The sequence below is a fragment of the Balaenoptera physalus genome (assembly GCF_965194825.1).
Source record: "Balaenoptera physalus genome assembly, chromosome: 4".
Classification (NCBI taxonomy): Eukaryota; Metazoa; Chordata; class Mammalia; order Artiodactyla; family Balaenopteridae; genus Balaenoptera; species Balaenoptera physalus.
The window spans coordinates 58,617,265-58,644,836 of record NC_138891.1 but is presented as its reverse complement, the minus strand read 5'-3'; the positions used below and the strand labels follow the sequence as shown (position 1 = coordinate 58,644,836).

The window sequence follows — 27,572 nt, the reverse complement described above, 5'->3', positions numbered from 1 at the left end:
TTCAGAAGTGAAAATAAGGCATTACAGTATTACTTTAAGGAAGTGTAAGAAAAAATGAAAAATGGAAGGAACTCCTAAAAATGAAAATATCTAGACCAATTAAATCACAGCTAAACTGATCTAAAACTAAGGTTTTGTTTTTTGTTTTTGGATCTTAAATTTTATTTGAAAACAAACCAAAAAACCAAATCCTAAAAAATGTCATGTCAAGGATTCAGAATTTTAAAAAAGCCTTCAATCTGCAAGGTTATTACCAATGCAGCATGATTTTCTAGAAATACTGATCTATACCCACAGTTCAAAAAAGGATAATGTTTGTAATTTAAAATCATGTAAATTACGCTTTATTTACTCTAATAGGTAATGGCAGAAGCATGGCAAGATCAGCCAAAGTCAGTTCTTTCTTCTGAAATGGAAGGAACAGAGACTCTCTATCTTAACACTTACCTGTGGCTCCACAGAAAATCTTTCTCTTGCTCAGTGATTTCAGATAGAGGATCTCGTGTACAAATTGCTCGGAGCTGTTCTTTATCATTTTCTCTTAATTCATTATCTCTAGCTAGTCTGTTACTCTGTAAAATAAAGTAATATCTTATATAATTTTCTTTGCCATACCCCCCCCCGATTCATGACTGATCTGCAAAAAAAGAAAATTAATTTTCAATAAACTTTACATTGCTTATTAACTGTTAAAAAACAGTTTATTCTCATTGCAAGACTTTATTTTCAGGGATGGGGAGAACACACTTAAGACAGTTATTTGTGGAACAAATCCAATAATTTACTTGGTTAACATTACCACCAACCAAAGAACAGTTAAGTGCCAAAATTAGTCAGGGATAAGGCTAGATTTGGATACTAGGGGGTGGTAGTGAACAATTTACTTCTCTTCCTGATGAGGACCCTTCCTAGTATCCTATTAACTAATCTGCTAATGTTTCTGGAATAAGAGAGAAAATTAAAAAGTAAAATAATAAAATAAAAATATAAATTCTTTCATAATCCTTCCCTGAAAATATCCTTATAATCACTTGCAAGGCTTTCTAATTTTAAAAGTAAAAATAAGGGAAAAAAGGAGAAAAAAAACTCATCCACATTAAAACACTGCACAGTGAATGTTTGGAAACTAAAAAGAAAATATCATAACTTTTGGTGTAATTCCAAGATTACAAGTAATATATTTATTCCCTTTAAATACAAATATATTAACCACATAGTGAATAATTATGAACGCATATTAATGTATCATGCAAAACACACTCCCCTTAGGATGAATTACACATATTCCTATTGGCTAAAAATGAAAGCAGACATCCATGCTACTTGGTTTTTATACATTTAAATATTGTTAATTTATCCAACAGCATAAAGAAATATTACTGGCATATATTCACTCAACAAATCTTTATTAATACATGTACTGTGTACCTTGTCCTGTTCTTACTGTTGGGCTCAGAAAATAGTAAAACACCCTGTATTAACAGAGCCTCTATTACAGTGGGAAATTAAATGAACAAATAAAAATACTGGAGTAGATATAGATAAGATACTCTGGGTGCTGTGACAGAGAAGGACTGAGTGGCTACTTTAGACTGGGTGTTCAGGAATGGCCTTTGAGAAGGTAATATTAATTTGTGATCCAAATGACAAGAAAGAACCATCCACACTAAGACCAGGGAAAGACTACTGCAGATGAAGGAAACAGTGAAAGTGCCCCAAGGAAAGAATGAGTTTGGTGTGAAGGAGGAACAGGAAGAAGACCAGGGCATCTGAAGTCCAGTAGATGAGGGAGAGGAGTGACAGGAGGTCATGTTCAGATCATGTAAAATTTGCAGGTCAGGGTAAAACGTCTGGATTTTACTTTTAGCGAAAGCTGTTTAAAGGATGAATACTATTACTTGATTTATCTTTTATAAGTATTATTCTGGTTGCTTTGGGGAAAGCAGGAGACCAGTTAGGAGGCTACTGCAATAGTCCAGGTAAGAGAATACTTAACCCTCAACTCATCAGAAAAAGTAGTCATTAAAACTTATCATCTGGGTTCCAATGGACTCTGAGTTCTTTTACTTACTGATTTTTGTTTATATTTTTAATACAAAATAATTTAAAGAATAAAGTGATGGTGAAAAACAATTTTATTAGACATCTTAATAAGAATATAAACACAGTAAAACCAAATTTATAATCCAAAATGGGCAACATATGTTGAATGCAACAAACTTGCTCATCAGCTGTCATGTGTGAGCCTGAATATATCCATCTTGTGAATACTGATTCCAGATTTCAAATACATATCTAGTAAGTTCTAGTTTATCATTACTTCTGGTTTTTCTTCTCACACTTGCATTGTCAAAATACTTTTGAAAACTCTGATAACCCATAATTTTGTTGAAGAAAGGACAGCCATCTTCTTTGCTTCAGAACTGCAAAACATTTCTATTTTTTATACTTACAGATATCAATCAGAATAATCAATCCAAGGATTTAAAAAATTTCTACATCACCTTTTTCCTTCCAGTCATTTTTATACATAACTGCCTGCAGCATTTATCTACTTACTAAGTAAATTCTGATGCACAACATCATAAAAGATGGAAAGAATACTGCAAAAGATGAGGTGTGGGCTGGGTTCTTGTTAAGAAATACTGTGTGATAAAGTCATTCCTGCAGAATGACTAACTGATGTTAGTCATTTTTTGTCCTTGGAGATACACTGTTCACTCATCGTTTCCTGAGTTTGAGAAAAATTCATCTAGGATATTGTCATCTGATATTTCACTTACATGATCAATTTTAACATCATCATTCAAGCCTGGAATAGTGGTTCTCAACTGGGGTGCTTCTGCCCCTTCTAAGAGGAACCTTTGATACTGTTTGGACACATTTTTGATCGTCACAGCTTGTGGCAGTGGTGGTGCTGGCACCTAGAGGGTGGAGGCCAGGGACACTGCTAAACATCCTGTAATGCACACAACAGCCCCTACAACAAAGGAGTTTTTGGCCCAAAATGTCAGCAATGTCGAGGCTGAGAAACTTTGCTTTAAAGTGCTATTATCTGTCTCTTTGTATTCATACTCTGATTTGCTAATAATTGTGAAATATTTTCCTCTGTCAATTTTCTTCTCTTTGGCATTATCAGTGGAAAGGGAAAAATTCTGAATTATTAACAGTGTTCAATTAAAGCCTAAAAAATAACAACAACAAAACACTACAAAGATGGTGTTTGCAGACTTCCTTTATACATCTGGAAATATGATGCAAAACACTGGGCTATGCAATGAGAAGACTGAAGGATGATGTAATAGTGATGATTTATCTCACTACTGTATCATCCTTCTAGGCTATTTTATCCTTTTATATTTTTATATTATTTTAGTCTTTTTTTTTTTTTAGCATAGTTGGAATTAATTCATGAATAATGATGAAATAGTAAAATGTTTTAAGATACAGGAAAACTAAGATCCTATTATTATTTCTAAGAGTTATAAAAGTTTTCAATAGATCCAAAGGTAATTGAAAGATAGAGTCAGTTTTATTCTATTATAAAAATAAACAGGGACTTCCCTGGCGGTGCAGTGGCTATGAATCTGCCTGCCAATGCAGGGGACACGGGTTCGAGCCCTGGTCCGGGAAGATCCCACATGCTGCGGAGCAACTAAGCCCGTGTGCCCAAACTACTGAGCCCGCGCACCACATCTACTGAAGCCCACATGCCTAGAGCCCGTGCTCCACAAGAGAAGCCACCGCAATGAGAAGCCCACGCACCACAACGAAGAGTAGCCCCCGCTCACCGCAACTAGAGAAAGCCAGCACGCAGCAACAAAGACCCAACGCAGCCTAAATATAAATAAAATTAAAAAAAAAAAAAAGGATAAGGGTTCCAATTTCTCCACATCCTCACCAACACTTGTTATTAAAAAAAAAAAAAAGTTTTTTTCTTTTTGAAATAAAAAAAATTCTTCTAAGGAAGAAAAAGTCATAAAATATCAATCCTTACAGAGTTAGAACTGCTCAAAAAGGAAACTCAAAAGCTAAAATTTGCTCCAACAAGCCAATGATGTTGGATGTTTGATGGCAAACTGAGTTCAATGGCTGAATTTATGAATAAAATAGGAAATAAATGAGTTTCCAAGTATGTGACTTGACTCTTGTAATTCAGTTAGTTTAAAGGTGTAACTAATTGGATAGGGTTATGGACATTTTATGGAAATGCTCATCAGTATTTTACCCCCAATTTCAAAAGTAAGGAATTCCTGTCTAGTTAGAATGGTTAAGAGTAAAAGACTTCATACTAATTAAACAGTGACACTGGATAACTTATTTCAACTCCTTAAGCCTTTTCCTTACTGGTAAAATACGAATTATAATAGCACCTACCCTCATAGAGACTGCTTTTAAGATTAAATGAGGTAATACATGAAAAGTAATTGGTATGGCATTTGGTATATGGTAAGCACTTAATAAATGTTAGGTATATTCAAAGAACTAAACTTACAGAGTAGGGTTTTTCAAGAAAGAGAATCCCTTTTTAATGTCAAAAAAGCTAATTGTACCTTCAGTAAATGACAGAATTCAGTAATGATTTTAAATTAATTTCTACTTAACAAAATATCTTCTACATAGTTCTGCAAGTAAACAGGTAGGAAGATTATTATTACTATTATTATTATTCTGTTTACAAAAGGGATTGGTAAACTCCTTACTGAGAATACAACTAATAAAGTTAAACTAATAAAGTTCCTAAGCATAGGATTCCAGGCTACCCCAGGGTGCTAATATTACTGTTACTGGGGGTAGGCTTATCTCAGGAACCACATTCATTGAATGGTCTATCTATAACCTTCAATTAGGCCAAAGAAAATGGTGATAAATTAGAAAACTGGGGAAAGAGACAGCAAAGAACAAAATTACCCTCTTCTCTCAGTACTGACACTTTTGCCCTTGAGAAATAAGGGAGAGTTTATGATCTTATTTATTTTTTTAACATCTTTATTGGAGTAGCATTGCTTTACAATGGTGTGTTAGTTTCTGCTGTATAACAAAGTGAATCAGCTATACATAAACATATATCCCCATATCTCCTCCCTCTTGTGTCTCCCTCCCACCCTCCCTATCCCACCCCTCTAGGTGGACACAAAGCACCGAGGAGAGTTTATGATCTTTGAACGCAGTTATACTGTGGTTCAAAAGTTACAGCCAAGATCAGACAAATAGATCAATATTTAAACTCCATTTTATATATATTCTTTTCTAGCATCTCTGGACTATACTGGTATGCTATTTCCTCTGCTTCCTTGCTCAACTAACAACATACTTATATCTTGGTTTCAAGTTCAAGGTTATTATCCCAGAGAGGTCTTTCCTGAACCCAAAATACATTAGCCTTTCTCCCCAAAACCCTATGTTAGTCATTCTTGACACACTATTGTTTCCTTCATGGCACTCACCATGATTTATGATCTTATATTTCTGCTTTTACCAGTTTCAGGCCTATTTTCACCATTAGACTGTAAATCAGTGGAGGTCTCTTTAGGTCACAACTTTATTACCTGGTACCTATTGTATAATAAATATATACATATAGTCAGTATTCAATAAATATTTGTTAAATGAGGCAGGCTAAACTAAGAAGAGGCAGAGATGCAGTAAAAATATTAGCATACAGAATTTTATTATATTGCAATACTGTTCTAGAGCCTGAAGTTATCTATGCCAGTGTGACTAAAACACATGAAACCTTTTCTATACAAAGAGTAACAGTATGTAGCCAAAGGCACTGATTATGACTGATACTTAAGGAAGACTCAGTGATTTGCCTTACCAGTCCTGCATGGGAATAACTAAATCCTGCTTCTCGGGATACAGACCAATTGGCATGCTCTTCAATCACTGACATATCTGGAAACTTTACCACACTGCTGAACCAGTCAAACTCCAACTCTAAACATGGAGTTTCCTAAGAGATGGAATAAAAGTTATTATACATATTACACTTGACTGTTACACATACACAAAAGAAAAAAAATCTAATTTATGATAATAAAAAGCTTACTTTATTTGGATTTGATCCAGTAACACCAATAGGGTTCAGCAAATCTTCTAGTCCATGAGGTACTGGCCAAAGATTCAAAGCCATTTTTCCAGATACTAGAGTATCTGTGTAATCAAACAAGTTTATATTTCCCCAGGCCAATGGACAGTGTTCCTTAAAAAACAGAAAAATGTTCACTACTCTGTAGATTAAATTATAAAACGCATTTCAAAATACTGATACTTTTCTTTCCCAGAAAGGAGAAATCAACAACTGTCTTTTTCATGGTATCTATAACAAGTCACATTAATTTTTTCAAAGTATAAATAGTTTCTTTCCTTTTTCCCATTTGAAATTACATGTATTTTTAAATTATAAATAGGAAATATGAACCAAAGCAAGCAAGACAGACATTTGTATGTAGTCATTCTGCAAGTTTAAAAATTTTATCAGTATGAACTCAGGACATATTCATCATAAAATAAATTCTGGAAGCTCTACCAAGCTATTCTTCTCTAAATAAATATATTATTTTAAAATGTTTATTAAGTTATTAAACAAAGAAAAAATAATATCCATTTCTTGAAAAAATTCAATCAGCAGTATAATTAGGAGTTTTTAGAGGTAAATGATTGTTCCTTTTGAAATACTTTACCTCTTTAGCACCCTTTCGGCCTTTAACAGAACAAATAGAAAGGCAAAGTCGAGCAGCACGAGGAAGATCAGGAATGTATATATCGTAATTCAGCCATTCATTCCACCTATGAAAAGTTAAGAAAAATATAATTTACCAAAAAAGACTTTATCTAGAGTATATAAATGACTCCCATAAATCATCAAGAAAAAGATAAATCAAATGAAAACCAAGCCAGAGACTGACTGGAACAAAGAGTTCACAAGGTCATATTTAAATGGCTAATACACATGAAAAAGTAGCCAATATCAGGACCTCCCTGGTAGTCCAGTGGTAAAGAATCTGCCTTACAATGCAGGGGACGTGGGTCCGAACCTGGTCAGGGAACTAAGATCCCACATGCCGCAGGGCAACTAAGCCCGCCGCCACAACTACTGAGCTTGCGTGCCCTGGAGCCTGCGCGCCACAACTAGAGAAGAGAAAACCCTCACGACACAACTAGAGAGAAGCCTGAGCGCTACAACTAAGACCTGACGCAGCCAAAAATAAATAAATAAATCTTAAAAAAAAGAAAGTAGTCAATATCATGTCATTCAAAAAATGCAAAATAAAAGATATCACTATAAAAGAGAATGGCTAAAACTATAAAGACTGATGATACTAAGGGGTGGTAAGGAGGTACAGTAACAGGAAATCTCATACATGCTAGGGGAGGTGTAGTTTGTACAACCAATTTGGAAAGCATAATCTATTAAAACTGAACCATGACTCAGCTCCACCTCTAGGTATAAAACCACAGAAATGTATGCATTTTTGCACAGAATGTTAATAGAATTATTTACAGTATCCCCAAACTTCAAAAAATTCAAATGACCAACAGTAGAATAAATGGTAGTATATTCATATAATGGCATACTATATATCAACAGAAATGAACACCAGTTATTTACAATATGGATGAAATCTTACAAACATAATATTGAGTGTAAGAAGCTAGACACAAAAGAATATCTACTCCTTCAGTCCATTTATATAAAATTCAGGAACAACCAGAACTAACCAATAGTGTTAGAAATCAAGATAGTAGTTATCTTTGGGGAGGAGAGAAGATTAATGGATTGGGAAGGAGTGTGAGGAGGGGTTTTTGGAATGCTGGTAAATGTTCTAATTCTTGACCAGCACAGTGGCTATATAGGTATTCACCTTGTGATAATTCACTGAACTGTGCAATTATAATTCATGCATTTGTGCTATATTTCAGTAAAAATAAAAAACAAATTAGCTTACAGAAGAGGCAAAGAGAAAAGGGAAACTAAATAAGATAAAATTAGATTTCCTATTATGATTAAAATTATATTTAATTACTTTTATATATGATGTAGTTTCATTCAGAAGGGCCTATTAATTTAAATAAGTCAGTATGTAAATAAAATAAAGGATATGTAAGGAGAAAGTACGTAAATTTTAGAGTAACTAACTACTTCACAAGAGGTAATAAAACTTGACATTCATAATAAGGAAAGCATAAGAAGCTACTACAACAAGTGATGACAAAAATTATCAAATTTTTATGATAAATTCCCTTCAATTTATTGGATGTTACATGCGAAATTATGTCTATATTTGGTAAACATACTTGTAAAGAGCCAAGTATAATAAGTAGTAGTTTTTTTTTTTTAATTAAAAAACATTATAGTAATGGCTAAAAGTTTGGACTCAGAAGTCAGACTACCTGGAGTAAAATCTTGTTTCTACTATTTTACTATATGTGTAACCCTCGCTTTGTCTGTTTTTTCATCTGTGAAATGGGACTAATAATAGTACCTACTCTCAGAAAGTTGTTTTGAAGATTAAATGAGATAACATAAGTAAAGCACTTAGAACAGTAACTGGTCCATGTTAAAAGCTCAAGTGCTAGATATTAACTTTGAAAACTTTTCAAATGGCTTCTTTATAATTCTGTTCTGTTTTCTGATTATAAATAAAGCAAGACTTAATTAGCAAAACAGTATAAGAATTCTACTTTTAATTAGTCAGACTAAGGTATAAAACCATCAGTAAAATAAGTTCTATTTATTCTAGTATCTTTGCTTGAGTGTGGGCAAAGATAAAAAGAAATATATTGTCCTTTTATACAGAGAAGACTTACATTTAAAATGGGGGAACTTAGCTAGAAGGAAATCGAAAGGGAAAGGAGACAACAAATGCAGGGAAAAGAAATACTGTGAGATTTGATAAGTCCACAGTAATTCAAGAAAAATTAGAAGCTGTATCTCAAATGTACCTAGTACTGTTTACTACTCTGAAATTTTTAGAAGTGCTCATAATTAGTGAGAAATTTTCTACACACTTTCTAAGAGAACTGTGTCTTATTAATGTAGTTCAGTATTATGCTAACCGAATAAAGCATGTTCCTTTCACACACACACCCACCCATACCCAATTAAGTTCTTTATTTTGGCAATGGTTTTATATATATATTCCAAATTGATTTTGACATTGGGAAATAACTGGTAACATTTATAAGGAAATCATAAAGTATCTAATTTATTTAGCATATAGAAAGAACAGATTTAGAACAATCACTTAATCTCAGTAAGAATTTTTAAGATTCTATCTTTCTAATAACTTCATACACTTTTACCTCTGATTTTTTTTGTAAATGCAGAAAAGTTTTAAAATTTACTTAAATCTTTACACTACTACCACAGGGATTTTACCTTACAGATATTCTTAAAGGAAAGACAATAAAATATAAGTCCTTTATGAATAGCTACTTTAAGATATTAAAATTTTGACATTTTAATCTTATATTATTAAATAAATTTACCTTTTACTTTTCCAAAGCCTGTTTATTCTTGGTACTTGAAAGAACTAGGATAAATCTATCCAACATTATTTTGGGGCCTTTGCTTGGGGATTGTTGAACTCCTTAGATTGTTGGTTTTATAGTTTTCACCAAATTTGGAAAATTCTGGCTATTATTTCCTCAAATATTGTTTTTCTGCTCCTTGCACAACCACCCACCTAACCTGTGACAGATATGCTGTGTGAGTGGGAAATAAACATTTGTTGTTCTAACAAAAAATTTAGAAGATTCTGGTGTGGTCTGTTGCCACAGCATAACTTCTAACCAGAACGATGTATTGATACTTTCTGACCTATGATGGTTCAGACAGGGTGGGGAACTATTTCCCTTCCTCCTGGTAGAGAAGGCTACCATCTCTTTGAACTTTACATAGGCTCTCTCACCTCTATCAATCTAATTACAACACCAGAACTTTTTCTTGACTCTCCTAGAACTCAGTCTGAATTGATTATGAAATTTACTTCTGGAAGATCCACTAGTTAGCTCTATTGCTAGTCTAAAAAGTCCATCTTTAACATTTAATTCCAATTTGAGTTCTCTTAAAATATTACTATTAATTTCAAGAATAAACTCTTATCCCCAAATGATTCTATACAGAGAAGCAAAGAAAGGGCAGGATGTCAAGCTGTTGAATTACACTACCTTTTATTTTTTCATTTTATCTAGGCAGTAATCATTTAAAAATGTTCCCAATAACACCCCCTCCCATTAAGAAACTGGTTTGTTCCCCAAGATTCTTTATTTGAATGTCATAAATATGTATTCTTGGGAGTACTGTAAAGGAAACTGACTCAGAGTAGTCCAGCTCTAAAGTTGTTTGCCAACTCTCACTTATTAATGGAAATGCAAATGGAGATAAAAAAGGAATAAAATGCTAGGTTTATGGATCTAATGTAAGGAATCATCAGCACAAAACTATAACCACATTCTGTTCTCTCCTTGACACAATGAGAAGAGAGGATCAGAAAAACCCTTCCGATAACATTTTAGGGAGAATCAATAAAGTGATCCTGTGACTGATACTCATTAGACGGAATGTCCTCATGTTCTATATGTAAATGTCTGGTAATTATATATGACTTGTATCAAACTAATGATGTAAACTATACTACTTTTATTTATTATACTGCTAAACACTAATATGACTTTTGGAAATATAAACTCATATATACTTCCTTACCTGGGATTGGAACAAGGTACTCTTTGAGTGTTCACATTATCACATAAGGGTTCTCCTCCATGGTAGATACCTGTTCGAACATAGATCTAAGGAAAATAAAAAGTTATGTGTATACACATACATATATATATATATATACACACACACATGCACACATACATACTAGACCAGACCAATATTAAACATTATCAAAACAATGTAACTGATATGAATGACAGAATCAATTAAAGTTTCTGTTCAGATGTAGCTTTTCTGGTCTCTTTTTCTTCACATGTGTAGTAAATTAATATTGATGCAGATTCTTCACCAAAATGTACTGCTGCCTTCAGGTAGACATTACACTATTAAAAATCAAGATAGGCCCACAATCCCTTTAGGCCAGGTATGTAATTCAGAGTTTTTCATATTTTAGAAAGATAAATTGGTACATATACTAAATATTACTTAGTACTCTTAGCAGTTAAAGCAGCACTCCATAAAGAAATTAATATTTCTGCAACAAAACATATGGATATTTACACTAAATGGGATAAATAAAGACTGTAAAAAACCTCGCTTCAGGTTAGGTCAGGTTTTCCTGCCAAATGAATTCTGTAAAAGTTTGGTTTTAAGAGCTTGGAATTATGGGTATTAGAATTATTAGAACTAGGGATATTAGAATTACAGAAAATGACTGTAAGCTGAGGTAGATGTTTTCTAGCCAACTGAAAACATACTGCAGGCCAACAGATCATTATACACTTCAATAAAAAAGATTTATATAAAATAATTTATATACAATAATAAACATCAACACTTGACCTTACCTTGTCAATGTCTCGAATATTTACATTTACATAGGTTGCACAAAGAATTTTTATTCTAAGTGCACTATTTATAACCCAAAGGGATTTTGTAGATGTTTCTCCATTCATATATGGTGTAGCTGTGGAGATGCGTCTGGAATAAGATGGCATTGTAAAACAGTCCATTGGCAGTTGAGAGTAGAGGCTTTCTTTAGCCATTAGCATCAAATTGGGCATCCTCCCAAGCATTATACAGCTTCTTATATACTGTAAGAGATTAAGGTGGGAGGAGAGAAGCCATTTCTTGTAAGGTTTTTCATTTTAAAGGCAACATATAAGAGCACTATGAGAATTTACATACTAATCTGCAAAAGTAATTAAAAAATCAAACATTATAGACACATTTCTTAGCAGTTGCTATATTTATAACATTTAAAAAACTAACATTTGGGAGTTAGGCTATAGCACAGATAAAAACCAAACACATCTTGAAATATAAATTGTATAAAAGAAAAACAAAGGTCAGCTTTTTAGACTGTAGCTCTACTTTTAACTGGAAGGAAAACGAAAGAAAAGAAAAATGGAATTAAAAATAAGGATAAGAAGATACTCATTATGAAAACACTAGATATTAGAATTACAGAAAAGGACTATAAGCTGAGGTAGATGTTTTCTAGCCAAGTGAAAACATAACGCAGGTGCTTGTTAAAGGAAAAGCAACATCATTTAGAAAGCCTCTGCCATTCAATCTATTAAGTCATACTGATGTCAAATCCAAGAGTTGCTGCCCACTTGTTCTTCTGTCCCAACATTTCTTGAGAAATATTTGTTTTGTTAAAAAAAAAACAGAACAAAAACACCCAAAAGCCACAAAGAGAGGAGACTAATAAAATTATGGAATATGTTTTAAAAAATATTAAAATGCATTGGTTTGAACTCTGAAATGGTAGTTAGGATAGAGATTTTTAAGCAACTGTACACATATTACAAAAACCTATTTTCTTACCCATAAGCCCTACTATACTGTAAGCAACCTAAAAGCCAGAACCATGTCTTGCTTGGTATTGTAAATCAGTACTTGACATATGCTTGGTACAAATACAGTTGCTTCTTATAGGTATTTATTTAATGAATAGAAATAGAGAGTAGGGAAGTATTTATAGTATACCTTAATTAACTATAGATCATGGATTTTTTGAAATGTTTATTTTAATTCCTTCTAGTGCCACTGCTTGGGGGGGGATAAAAATCATTAAATACCCCATATTTGGGGATTAGTATAACTGCGAACTTTTTTTTTTTTTTTGACAAAGAACACATTTACCTTATTGCTTACACTGCCTATTCAAATGAATACAACAAACACTTTTTTAAAAAAGTAAGGCACATGAAAAGTCTTTTGGGCAAGTTCCATGTTATTTAAAATTCCTATTGGCTATAAAAGTATTCCCACTATAGAACTGGACCTATCCAGAAAAGCACACGATGCATTTTTTGCATGTAGAATACCTGAAACATTATTATATCTTACCTCATGGCACAATTAAACAGTCACCAAATCAAATGTTTGTATCTGAATAATGATATAACTATTGTTACAACTGTAAAACATTAATCAGTTTACCCATATATGTAGTCAGGTCCCCAAATATTAATTATATAAAATCTAAAAGAATAGCATCAGTTGTCTCAAATTCATCAGTCTCTCAAATTAAATATAGTGTAAAAAATAAACTTATTAATGCTATTTACTAATATTAATTATTTAATTTTGGGAATTCCCTGGCAGTCCAGCGGTTAGGACTTGGCGCTTTCACTGCTGGAGCACGGGTTCAATCCCTGATGGGGGAACTAAGATCCCGTAAGCTGTGCAGCATGGCCAAAAAAAAATTTTTTTGATTTTCAAAAACTATGTCCTAAATACAGATACCAGTTCCCAATGTGATTTACCTTTTAAATTTAAAATTAAGATCTTTGAAGTTTGTTACTCACCTTATACTGACTCAGAGGATATTTTTCTAGGAAGTATTCGTCACATCCACACACTTTTAAAATATACTTGCCCTGATATTCTAAAACACAGAGTTTTAGTTGTTCAGATGATAGCAACATACTTCGAGTTTTTTTCCTGATTGCTTCAGCAATTACTTGTTCTGGCACACAGTCATGGTTGATTTTCAGAGTATACTTCTGCTTGTCATTATTTGGAGAAACTATTACCCAAATCACCACTATTATTTGCCCTATAATAGGAAAATAATATTAGATGCAGTCACCACATATATTTCATTCTTCAAGAGACAAATTTCAAAAAGTATGCACTAACCATAATGACTTATAATCAACCTTAATTAAATACAGGTAAATATCAGGTAGAACGACCAAATCTTCAAATCTGATAGGGCTGCCAAACCATGCCCAAATCTCATGTTGTAAGGCAAGCACACAAAACTGTGACTACTGTGTGTCTCAATTACCTGAGAGCAAGCTAACTTCCATTCTAAACTACATGACATACTTCATAGATACAACCCCTGTGAAGAATGACTCATGATGGCATCAAAGGTTCAATATTCAATAGTACCCTAAGTAGAAGAGTTTCTGGGAACTGTGGGAAAGAATCATGGAGACTTAAAGAAAGATGCTGAATCAGAATGAGAGAAAAGATGGGGGAGGAAGGGGGAAAAAATAAATTTTCTATTTTTTTTCCTTTTAAGAAGAATAATTAAGCTATAAGCTGGGGGACCAAAAAAAAAAAAATAATGAAAATGAAAAGATTAAAACTATGTTAGAGTGGTGTAGGTATCCATAGTAAAATTCTTTCAAATTTTCTATATGTTGGAAATAGTTCATAAAGAGTAGTGGGGAAAAATAAAAAGAGCATTCCATTTTAAAAAGTATGCTAAAGTAGAAATGAATTTTTTAAAATTTATTTTATTTATTTATTTTTGACTGCGTTGGGTCTTTGCTCTGTGCACGGGCTTTCTCTAGTTGCAGCGAGCGGGGACCACTCTTCCTTGTGGTGCGCAGGCCTCTCACTGCAGTGGCCCCTCTCGTGGAGCACAGGCTCCAGGCACACAGGCTTCAGCACTTGCAGCACGTGGGGCTCAGCAGTTGTGGCCTGCGGGCTCCAGAGCGCAGGCTCAGCAGTTGTGGCACACGGGCCCAGCCGCTCCACAGCATGTGGGATCTTCCCGGGCCAGGGCTTGAACCCATGTCCCCTGCATTGGCAGGCGGATTCTCAACCACTGCACCACCAGGGAAGCCCAGAAATGAACTTTTAATGAAGACCTTATGCTATATAAGCATTAAACTACTTTGAAAAATATGGCTAAAATAGTAATAAGATGTCTTAATTTATTCTACTGAGTGAATATTATATTTAATAGTGTATTAAGTTAACTTATTCTATAACTTTCAATTAAAAACTTCACTTTGTTATCCTGAAAAATATAAACATTTATCTGACACAATGATATTTTCATTTCTAAAACAATTAGTTTATATATTCTCATGTACACTTAATTCTAGAAATTGATATATTATCAAAAGTCAACTTATATATTATCACTCACTATGATCAGAGTTAAATACTGCATCTAACATTAAGATTAGGAAATTTACTTTTTCGTTGTATATAGTAAGAATGTGTGACGCTTCCCCAAAATTTCATAAAATATTTCTATTTCTATTTATTTTTATTTGTAAAAAGATAATCAGCTATAATTCTGTAACAGTGAATTTCAAACTCAATGTTGTTTTTTTTTTCAGTTTTATTCTGAGATAAACAATTCACCAAGGGATCAGCACCATATGCACACATTCATTCAATCAATCACTACTTACTGCACACAAGTTGTGTACCTGGAAAAAAAGACAACCCTCAGAATGGGAGAAAATACTTGCAAACAAATCAATGGACAAAGGATTAATCTCCAAAATATACAAACAGCTCATGCAGCTCAATATCAAAAAAGCAAACAACCCAATCCAAAAATGGGCAGAAGACCTAAATAGACATTTCACCAAAGAAGACATACAGGTGGCCAAGAGGCACATGAAAAGATGCTCAACATCACTAATTATTAGAGAAATGCAAATCAAAACTACAATGAGGTATCACCTCACACTGGTTAGAATGGGCATCATCAGAAAATCAACAAACAATAAATGCTGGAGAGGGTGCAGAGAAAAGGGAATCCTCTTGCACTGTTGGTAGGAATGTAAATTGATACAGCCACTATGGAGAACAGTATGGAGGTTCCTTAAAAAACTAAAGAAAGAATTACCATATGACCCAGCAATCCCACTACTGGGCATATACCCAGAGAAAACCATAATTCAAAAAGACACACGTGCCCCAATGTTCATAGCAGCACTATTTACAATAGCCAGGTCATGGAAGCAACCTAAATGTCCATTGACAGACGAATGGATAAAGAAGATGTGGTATATATATACAATGGACTATTACTCAGCCATAAAAAGGAATGAAATTGGGTCATCTGTAGAGACCTGGATGGACCTAGAGACTGTCATACAGGGTGAAGTAAGTCAGAAAGAGAAAAACAAATATTGTATATTAACGCATATATGCAGAATCTAGAAAAATGGTACCGAAGAACCAGTTTGCAAGGCAGAAATAGAGACACAGATGTAGAGAACAAATGTATGGATGCCAAGGGGGGAAAGTGGGGGATGAGGGTGGGATGAACTGGGAGATTATGATTGACATATATACACTAATATGTATAAAATAGATAACTAATAAGAACTTGCTGTATAGCACAGGAAACTCTACTTCACTTTGCTGTACAGCAGAAACTAACACAACGTTGTAAAACAACTATACCCCAATAAAAAATAAGTAAGTAAATAAATTCAATTATAAAGAAAATACAGCACACAAAGTATTACACATTTCATGAGGACACACACAAATAAAATAATTCAAGATTTAAAAAAAAAAAGTTGTGTACTTGGCACTCAACTATATCTTGTCAGTAAAGCATTCCCTGCCTTCAAGAAGCTTATCATCTAGCTAGGATAAAAAGACTGTACAAAGATATACGCACAGATAGAAGTTTTCACTACAGCGACCAATTATGGTAGATTTACAATTTTCTTACCTTTATCCAATTTATTATATATGTGCTTTGGCAGTTCTGGTGAAGATTCTACATTTGGAGGATAGACATACATTGCTCTACTATGCGGTGAATTGAGATCCCTAAGATCCACAGCTTCTTTACAAACATTGAGAATATTTCTTCGGAAGTCCTGTACTTCTGGATCTTTAACCATATCGAATTCACACACTGGCATGCCGATAGCAAAACCTTAAAAAAATTATATAGAGAATATAACATTCTGTTAAACACACAGTAAGACCATGTTTATTGTAAATAGGGAACTTGGTAGATATGGAAGATCACAATAAAGAAGCTTCTCTTTGTTAATAAAATTTTTGATGAATACATATAGTAAGAATTGACAAGATCTCAAATATTTTTAATATATAAAATATGATCTGTTCGGCAATTTGGAGCAAAGGTAGCAAACATTATTCATATCAATTATTTTTTAAAAGACAAAACAAAACTGGGATATCACAAATATAAATCATCCCTACAAATGATACTTCTTTAAGAAAACTTTACAGAATAATACCAAGGTGTTAAAAATAGTTCTTCAGCCTAACAGTCAAAAAAACTTTAGATTTGTAATGATTTTTATTTTGAAATCTATTTATTTAAGATTACAAAGGTAATTAACCAGTTCAGACAAAATATTTTACTAATGAGAAAATAGTTAAGCTTCAAAGTTATTTGCATTTAGAATGGGATGACAAGGCCATTTCAAAATTTTATCATACCAATTTCTCGATTGAGGATCTTTTCTTCACGGTTGCCTACTGGTTCAATTACTTTTAAAAAGGGTTGAAAAAGCCGAAGGTCACAAAGTCGTCTTGTTTCATCAAAAAATTCTTCCCTTTCTGCTTCTTGGGTAACACTTACGAAAATGTAAGAAGATTCATCTTGAAGAAGTTGATGGAGAGGGTATTTTCTCGCTTCTTTAAATAGTTCATGCTTTATAGTTATTAATGTAGCCTCACGGAGGCATTCTAAAGTCACTATCATCCCATTTGGTAGTAAACATTCTACTAGGATTCTTGGGGGCATCAAGTGGATGCCCCACAGTTCACCTGATGATGGTCTTGGAGGCATTGTTCTGATCCTTTACAAGTTTTACATATAAAAGTACTTTAAGGAATTAGATGCGTGGCTGTCCCAAAGCAGAAATCTAAACCAAAGAAAGAAAACATATGTTAAAAGAGAAACAACCATCGAAGAATACATTTATGGCATTACTAAATGCAAAAATTCATTTTCTGTAGTTTGAATGATTAGGGTAAGTAATTACAATTCATCTTAGATTGTTGCTCCTAATTAGGCTAAAAGAATTGGTTCCAAAGCAGAAATTAGAAAAAAAAAAACTTGTATTTAATAAATTCATTCAATAAAAAAAGTTTTATTTGAATGGATTTTTAAAGTCAGTTCTTATCAAGACAGAGCTGGGGCTATGGAGAGAATAAATAGTAAGTTGCAACTGAAACCAAAATTCCCATAATATATCATTCTTTTCTATTTTATGGAGCAACAGAATTTGGGCTGGAAAGGCTCTTTTAGATCATGGGTCCATTGTTTTTATTTTAAAGATGAGTAAAGTAAAGGCTAGAGAAGTCAAATCCTTTTCCTTTTACACCCCTACCTCCACCCTGTGGTAACTAGAATTTACATAGCTTAGTCTTTTTTTCTTTCTTAAGAAAAGAAAGAAAAATCGTTGTAATTTCCTTTTTTGTATTGATTATTGTCTAAGTGATATCTTAGACCATATCTAAGTATTTTAAGTATAATTAAATTTACTTAAGTATAAAGCTTAAGTATAATAAGCTTTTAAGTATAATTTAGTGTCATCAATGCATTTTCCTTGAGATATGATGATGAATTTGCAATGATCCATCCCTTTTATCAAATAACCCAGTGCTAATACTTCTGATTGAAATGAACTGATCTACACATCCAATTACTCTTTTTGTCAGTATAATGTTCCAACAAACTGTGTTAAGCACTTATAATATTTTGAAAAATATTAAGTATTATTACAATCTGAAGCCCTCACTTATTTTAGATGTCAACAACCTTAGGGGTTCCTTTGGAAGATACTGTCAAAACCCACAAAGCAAAATTTTATTTCTTGCTGTTTATATTTTCTTTTATTCAGTAAGCTAAACTGTAAAGATATAAGAAAAAATAAGGTCTGAGATATTAAGAAAATAAAAAAGAAATAAAAGTTAAGCAAGAGGAATGAATCAAAAAAGAGCCCAGATAACTTACGTATTCAATTACTCTATCAGGCACTGTAGACAATAGCTATAAATAACACTTCGTTTATTCACCAAAAATGTATTGGTGTTGTCCCCAGGACCATGTTAGGTGCTGGGAATATGATGATAAGTAAGACAGGCATGGCCCTTGCCCTCACAAGACAAAGTCAAGAGTGTGAAGGTTATGTGTATATGGGTGTTGGGTAATAAATTCACAGGTACAAAACAGAAAAAAAATGTTCTCATGAAGTGCCAGGTGCTATAAAAGCACATAGAGTGGTCACCTAACTTAATGGAAGTTGGAGTGGGAAAGTTTTCCATAGGAGGTAACATATAAACTAAATTCTTTAGAGATAAGCAGAAGTTGAACAAACACAGTGAGAAAGAGGTGAGGAGCATGATATATCTAATCCAGAAACCTATCTCTGACTCCTTTATGTCATACTCGCCAACATCTAATCCATCAACAAATTCCGTTAATTCCATATCCTGAATCTCTTAGTACCTTGGGTCAGGCCACTACTATTTCTTGTCTGGACCACTGCAAAGGCCTAAATGGTCTTACTACATCTACATTTGCCCCCTACAATCCATCTTTCTCCTCACAGCCAGTGCAACCTAGAGAGAACAATAGGACCTATTTTGATCACACATTTCTGCTGTACCCATTCTCAGTTGCAAACAAGTGTTTATGGTATGCTTCAGAGTTATAACATAGTAAGGAGGTGAGGAGTAGAAATAGGAGAAATTTCAAGCCCTCTCCCTACCTCTGGAAATACAGAAATCAATTGAAAAACAATAAGGAATAAAAAGTTATTTTTTTTTTTTTTTTTTTTTTTAATATATATAAAGAAGATTTTACTTGGTCCGAGGGTCATCATCAAAGACTTCCTAGGGAACATATGTTTGAGCTAAAATATGAAGGATACATAGGGCATAAATCAACTGAAGGGAAGTGGGAGGGAGGTAGTAGTGAATTCAAAATTCCAAGCAGATGGAAAAGTACAAGGACAGTCTTAAAGAAAGCAGATATAATGGAGGGTTCTGGTAATTAAACATCAATGATCAGACTCATACATGTTTCATTTTATCAATGAAGATTATTAACTTTAAAATGAATAAGTTTACATACACCAAATATAGTGTAGATTATAGCAGAAAGTAAAAATCGGCACCTGGAGAAGCTCTCCTAACCTTCTCTATGTTGACACACCCAGATTTCAGCAGGTAAAACAAGTTAGGTTTACTGCAATCCAATGAGCTGGATTTACTCAACTCTTCCTTACAAACAAAACAGAGCTGATAATTATTTTAAATCATGATATAATTATGAAACTTAAAATATATACCTGGAGAAAACAGCCCTATAGATTTATATAGATTCAAGGATACATATAGATTCAAGATGAATATCAACATATTGGAATAGTCTTGTATAAAGTTGGAAGAGGGAATGAAGCACGAGAAGAAAGGCCTTGAAGAACTAATGAAGATGCATGCTATAAAATGATGGGCATGATTAATTCAATCTCTGCACCTGAGGTACACCAAATAAGATGACATTTAAAGTGTCATACTTAATAGAATATGGATGAATGTGACATAATTGTGAAACTTGTTTGTAACTTGGATGATTGCCCTTGAGGTATTTATATTGTCTTGTATGTGAACCTCTACTATAGAGAAAGTGTAGCACTAAAAGGAGGTCAATTTTGCTTAAATATAGATGGCAATTGTCAAGATAAAGCTGTAGATGGAGAAGAAAGTCAAATCATACAAGTTCTTAAAATTTATGTTAATGATGTTGATGTTTATTCTAAGATCCCTGAAAAAATATTACAGCACTTTAGGGAAAAGTATTTACATTTTAGTGGATGCCAGGAGAAGTGGTAGAAGGCAGTAGTTCTGCAGAGAGACGATTGTAGATTTGAAAGGGTGATGACTATGGAGAGAGAGAAATGTCAGTGGATTCCAAAAATGTTTTCAAAGTTCTTTTCACCCTTCCCTCTGATCATCAGATCTCTGCAGATAGCATATTTAGACATTAATGTTAGCAAGGAACATAGCGGTAATATATTTAACAGAATACAGCCCAGGCATAACTTCCTCATTCTAAGAACTATGGCTGGAGGCATTGAGAACATCAAGTTTTTAACGAAACTTCTAAGCTTCACTAGCATGATGTAAATTGAACACCTTGGCATTGCTATATTCTAGTGCAACATTTTTAACAGTTAGGTAAGGAAAGAATGGGAGAAATCACTTTCAGTGTAAATGATTATTACTTAATTTACAAAGAAATTAGTGCTAAGAAATCTTTAGAAGTTAATAGAATATCATTACTTGGCTAAGTCACACAGCATAAAACCTGTAATGCAGAAAGCCATGCATAAAAAGTTATTTTTTAATACTTGAAAATATTTTCTTCAAATTTATAAAAGGGACTCACTGAAGTTATAGGATTTAAAATATAATTATCCTATTTTCTATATTTTTAAAAGAAAATTCATTGGCTAGCAAAAAGACCAGATGGATCAATCTGAGTGCATAATTATAAAGTGACTTAAGCTAAGCTTTTTAAAAACATACAAAAAAATTTGAAGAATGCAAGGGAAAATGCCAAATGACTACTTTTAAATGATGATCTGCCTGCACAAAAAAGTTCAAACAAAAACAAAACCAAACCACAAACCACACTAAAACAGCAGCTGTGTTTATAGTTTTCTTTGTTGAATGGCACTAACTGATCTATGTTACGGAATCATGTAGGCAACTATTTTATATATAATAAATAACAACCCCCAGAGTCCCATATGTTTCCTAAGAATTAGCAAAAGAGAAGTCTAGTACAACAGGAGATCACTGATTCTAATCCTTATTCTACTATAGTATATTTATGGGCAATTAACAACTAGTAAATACTCAAGACATGCCCTTCTCATTAAGAGAATAAATTCAATCACAGCTATAAGACACCTGGCGATCCTGGAAGGCAGGCACTGGTCGACAATCTGGTAGTACTATACAGAAGAAAGAGGAAGCTAACTATTTGTCTTCTTCTGCCAGGCCTTATTCTGTTCAAACCATTCCCTCAGAGCTCACAAGAACAGAAGTGTAGAAGAGGCAAATGGAGCTAACACTTAGTATTTAGTATATATCTTGCACTTATGCAGGCAATAACCCTTTTGGTGTAGGTAATAACCATTTTACATATGAGAAAACCGAAGGTCAGAGAAGTAATTTGCCACCAGTAAATGTTAGATATGGATTTTGAATCCAGGTCTAGATGATTTCAAAGTGTACATTATAACCATGCTGCTATTTGGACTTCAGTTATGGCAGGAATATTCACTGGTGGTAAATAAGAGAATGGGCTCTGAAGTTATACTGGATTCACATTCTGTCTGCCTTAGTTAACAGTTGTATGGCCTTGAGCAGTTTAATTCATCTCACAGCACCTTATATCACTCCCCACCCCTGCCGCCCCCTGCCCCAATTTGTTAAGTTGGGATAATGGCATATACTTCATCAGACTGTGGTATTAGATGAGGTAATATATGAAAAACATGTAAGCAAAAAGACTGGCACACTGTAAGCACTCAAAAATGTTAAATATTATTAACAAACCTGTTAAGTATACCCATATTATCTTTTCAAGCTATTATGAATTATTCAGGACTGGCATCAGTTAGGGATGGGAAAAAGGGGCTTGGGTTCTTTTACAGAGGGAGGCAAGTAAATAAGGAGCTTCAGCTTCATAAAGCAGCGCCAGTGTCAAGTGCTGAAACGTGAAGGTAGCACTGGTATTGCAAGGCTCACAGATGAGTTCAGAATGTGGCTCAGATGCTGGTACTTTTGCAGGTGCTTCTAGTCCCCCAAACCCCTAGTATCCCTATTTAATTGGTGCAGCTATTTACGGCTTAGGTGTGAGGAATCCTCCTTTTTGGAGAAATACTTGCTTGTGCCAGGTTCTAGGTTAAGTAGTATGAAAACAATGGTAAATAGATGCTTTCTCTTTGGTTGTTGAGTTTACTGGGGAAAGACAAGACACAGGAACAAATTTAACAATGGAAAATTGTTATAAGACAGAATATGAACTTTGGAAAAGTCACAGGAAATCTCCAACTGACTGAGGAGGCTAGCTAGGTAAGGCATCACAGAGGTGAAGTCTGAGTATTACAGATTAGTAGGGATTTTGCAGAGAAGAGGTGGCTTGGACATGGGAGAGCTAGATGAGAAGGGTGTTTTAGACTGCCACAAGGGTATGTGTGCAAAGTCACAGACCATGAAAGAATGCACCTTTTACCAGCAATACAAGTTGTTTTTATTACTTGAAGTGCATGAGAATAGGTAGGATACGTGATAAAGAAGGAGGGGTGAGAGGTAGGCAGGGGCCAGAAAGGTGGGCAGACTCCATTTTAAGGAGTTTGAATTTTATGTAGTACGCTCTAAGTAAAAGGGAGTCTCTGAAGTATTTTGAACATGAGAATGACATGACATATTTTTCATGATTTTTAAATTCAGATTTCTTAAAAAATTTGTTTTTAAGTATAGGATATAATCAAATTAACATTAAACCAAGGTGTAAAAACTTAATCTTCTCAATTTCCCAAATTTGGAGGAAAATCCCTAAAGTTAAGAAATCAGAGTATATAACGTTTTAAATAAACTGCCTTTACACTATAGAAAAAATTAAATGTTGATAAAGAAGGTGGAATTATCCAAACTTAAGGGCATAACCTATTTACAAAGAAAAACTTATTTGAAAAGCAGTAGAGGGGGATAAATCACTCTAAGATTAATATTTAAAATATGAATCTATGCAATTTGGAGGTCTGAGGCGACAAAAATGTATTTGCTAAAAAGAAAACACTTTAAGAGTCAAGGAACTACTCTATTGGGCTTTTGAGTTCAGAATGCCAGGACTAAATAGTCACATACTGACAAATCACAATTATTCAGAACTGTTAGGAAATAAATTGGTTTTGCTTATCCTAATTTTTAAATATATCTAATAAGTTATTTCAACTGGGGCAGTTCTGTTTTCCTAAAAGAGTATATATAAATATATTTCACAACTTACCCTTTTCTTGATGAATTACAGTCCTCATTATAAAATGAATTGCTGTGCTATACTAAAACACAAGATAGCAAAGCTTTTCAGTATTACTGAGGAGTCTGAGGGTATTTCTGACCCCAAAACCAATGACCCCAGGTTGGAGACTGTGATTTAAAAACGCTCTCACCCCGTGGTTTTCTAGCAGTTTTCTAGTGGTCACTTCTCAGCTGTGGCCAGACTGCCTTATGAGAGTAGCCTCCTGTTCTTCTGTTATTTATTTCTAGTCAGCATGCACATTTGACCATCATTTTCTAACAGCCTATTAGCTAAAGGCCAACAGACCAAATGATATGAGAACCTCTGCTTTTATGAGGTTAGAACAAAACATGTAACAGATACCTTGCTGATCAGAGACTTCTGTTTACTTCCTTGTTCTGGTATTAAAATTACTGTCAAAAATTACTGTGCTTAGGCAGGAGGCACTGAAAGTCTTTTTTGTTCTTAGAAGGCCTGAACCTGCATTTATGTCTTGGTAGGAGTTGGGTCTGTCTGCATTAGCAGTCCATGCGGGATGGATGATATTGCTCAGCAGGAGTAAACGCACCTTTAAGGACAAAATATGCAGCAGAAATGAACAGTAGAAAATAGTCTCAGACTCTCCACTGTCACTTGACTTTTATAGTGAAAGGTTTCTTACTTCAATGGGCAATTCAGTATTTTGAACACTTAGTGTGCACTCTTTCAGCCCAAAAAGACAATGACATTTTGACAATTTGTTTTTAACTCCTAAATTGAAAGCCTTTCTCCATTTATATTAGAATGTTATTTCCCGATTTCATCATTTAAGGCAAGGGTTGTCAAACTATGGCCCACAGGCCAAATCCAACTCACCACCTGCTTTTGTAAATAAAGTTTAATTGGAACACAGCCAATAAACCGTGTTTACGTATTGTCAACGATGCTTTTGCACTACAACAGTAGAGTTGAGCAGGTGCTACAGAGACCATGTGGCCTGCAAAACCTAAAATATTTACTATCTGGCTTTTTACAGAAAAAGTTTGCTACCTCTGAAAAGGTATCAGAATTACTTGATAGCAACTGGAGAATTTTCTAAATGCACACTGGCTAATAAGTCATCCCAACCCTGCCTTTTCAACCACAACCCTATACTTTCAATCTAAGTACTCTGAAAACAAAAACAAAGACATTAATTTTAAGCCAGTGAAGTTAAAATCTTGAAATGCTCAAGTACCTCATAAGTCACTTAAATATTTTCAGTGTTAGGAGTTCACTATCTGATGTAGAAGTTTTTGTGAAGCACTTCTAAAGTTATTCCTAAAGGTTGTTATTCCTAAACTTCTTTATTCCAACAGTTCTGCCTTCTCTATCTCTTCACACATTGACAGAGATTAGAATTTTCCCTAGGTTTTTTAACCCCAATTCCTTTAACCATAATTCAGGTGAGATAGTTTGTTGTCATCTTCTTTGCCATCACTGGATGTGTTCTTTTGCTAATAATATTCATCTCAAAATGCAGCAGCCAAAATCTAGTACAATACTCTAGAGTCAATATCACCAAGGCAGAGTACAGAAAACTATTAGTTGACCGTGGATTATGAGTCTCTATAAACATAGGCTAAGACAGCAGAGTCTTTTTCTAACTTGATTACTTTAAAATATACATAAAGCATATCTTATATATTTTTAATTCAGATTTTAATTTCAGAAGTATATTATGTTTAAAATAGTTATTTGTTTCTAAAATATCAATATTACATCTGCATCAGAAAGTCATTAAAAATAAGAAAGCTATTTTTAAGTGTACACTTGCAAATTTAGGGGATATCTATACTGACTCGATTGCAGCTTAATCACCCCAAACAGCCACAATTTGCTAAAATAAGCACCTTGTATTTTCTAGATATATGTCCCACAAACATAGAAGCTGCATACATGTTTGTTGAATGACCAAAGGTTTTACAAACACCATTTTTTTATTTAACTGATATATTTAACAAACGTTATCTGATTTCACTGACACATTTACAAATGTATATATATTTAGACATATGTTGACAAGATATTTTCTACCCTCATTCTCAGATAGGTCAACAGGAAAACATTAAAGTAGTTTTGTGGCTAACTCAGTTGCCACCATTGCATCTCAGCTGCATCTATTTGCTCATTAACTAGAAAATAAACTTTTCTGTTTTTTTAAAAAATTACAAAGAATCTTTAGTTTATTTAGAACAAGAGAACAAAAACTTGCCTCTACACTTACTACAGAAATAACATGATTTAAATCTCAATAATTCTGATTAATCTCTTTAATATTTATTTCCAGAGTTCATTACTTCCTTTCTTAATGTTACCCCGCCTCTTATATGTATTTCTATAATTGTACCTCAATACGTTATTATTATATTATCTACATCCATGTTTGACTTCCTGATAGACTGTGAACTTTTCCAGGATAGGGTCTTTATTTGGGTCACTATAATCCTACAGCATAAATGAGTAAGTAAAAAAACTAATTTGTTGAAATTATCCCAGGGAAAATGTAACAAGGCCCTGAACAAAAGAGTGGTAGCAACAGTAATAAGCAAGAAAAGAGATAGACAAAGATACCTTGTAAAGGAAAATGAAAAGCACTGAGAGACCTATTGGATTTAAGGGATAAGAAACCATTTTAAACAAATTTCACTGCAGTGATTATGCATGGGAAGCAAGTGTCTTTCAGTACAATTATTCTGAGCCCCAGTTAGGGCCTCTAAAATTCTCTTCCTCTAAGAGTCACTGAGCTGTTGTTGGAGTGAGTCCAAACAGACAGCTGTAATATACACGAGCTCTGGAAGGATGCATATTATCCATTTCTTTCAAAGTGCTGTCCTTCACTAACCTTTACAAGCATATCATGAGAAAACAGATTTAACTCATTCTTTTAGTGATTCAGACAGACCTTAACAACTTCGGGTTGGAAAATCAAGTTCTCATGACCCGTATATAGAAAATTTAAATTCCTTTAGAAGGTGATGCAATTCATTTTCACTATTAAATTTGTAGTGCTATAAAAAAGGTGTTATGAAAATACATTTCAGAGATTTAATGCATTATATAATATAAGCGTTCCCTAACATGAGGTCCATAGATGGGCTTAGGAAGGGTCTTGCTAATGGATTTTTAAAATAATGACAATTAAGGTCTAGGTCAGCAATGTTTATACTGATTTTTTTAAAAAATAAATTTATTTATTTATTTATTTTTGGCTGTGTTGGGTCTTTGTTGCTCCACGTGGGCTTTCTCTAGTTGCAAAGAGCGGGGGTACTCTTTGTTGCGGTGCATGGGCTTCTCTTGTGGCGGAGCATGGGCTTTAGGCATGCGGGCTTCAGTAGTTGTGGGACACAGCCTCAGTAATTGTGGCTCTTGGGCTCAGCAGTTGTGGCACTCAGGCTCAGCAGTTGTGGCTCGCGGGCTTTAGAGTTCAGGCTCAGTAGTTGTGGCGCATGGGCTTAGTTGCTCCGCGGCATGTGGGATCTTCCCGGACCAGGGCTCAAACTCGTGTCCCCTGCATTGGCAGGCGGATTCTTAACCACTGCACCACCAGGGAAGTCCCTCTACTGACAGATT

At 33.9% G+C, this 27,572-nt stretch overlaps 1 protein-coding gene across 2 annotated transcripts in view; it reads right to left on the bottom strand.

Moving 5' to 3' along the window:
* The window catches only part of PIK3CA (phosphatidylinositol-4,5-bisphosphate 3-kinase catalytic subunit alpha), a 92,893-nt gene that overhangs the window by 16,201 nt on the left and 49,120 nt on the right, over window positions 1-27,572 (bottom strand). For both annotated transcript variants that reach the window (XM_082458930.1, XM_082458931.1), the window contains 9 exons: window positions 17,375-17,802; window positions 16,629-16,838; window positions 13,492-13,742; window positions 11,521-11,766; window positions 10,715-10,800; window positions 6,687-6,792; window positions 6,053-6,205; window positions 5,822-5,956; window positions 448-572 (listed from right to left, as the gene is read on the bottom strand). In XM_082458930.1, the coding sequence (XP_082315056.1) occupies window positions 448-572; window positions 5,822-5,956; window positions 6,053-6,205; window positions 6,687-6,792; window positions 10,715-10,800; window positions 11,521-11,766; window positions 13,492-13,742; window positions 16,629-16,838; window positions 17,375-17,726 (1,664 nt within the window). In that variant the 5' untranslated portion in view covers window positions 17,727-17,802. The remainder of the gene's footprint in view (window positions 1-447; window positions 573-5,821; window positions 5,957-6,052; window positions 6,206-6,686; window positions 6,793-10,714; window positions 10,801-11,520; window positions 11,767-13,491; window positions 13,743-16,628; window positions 16,839-17,374; window positions 17,803-27,572) is intronic.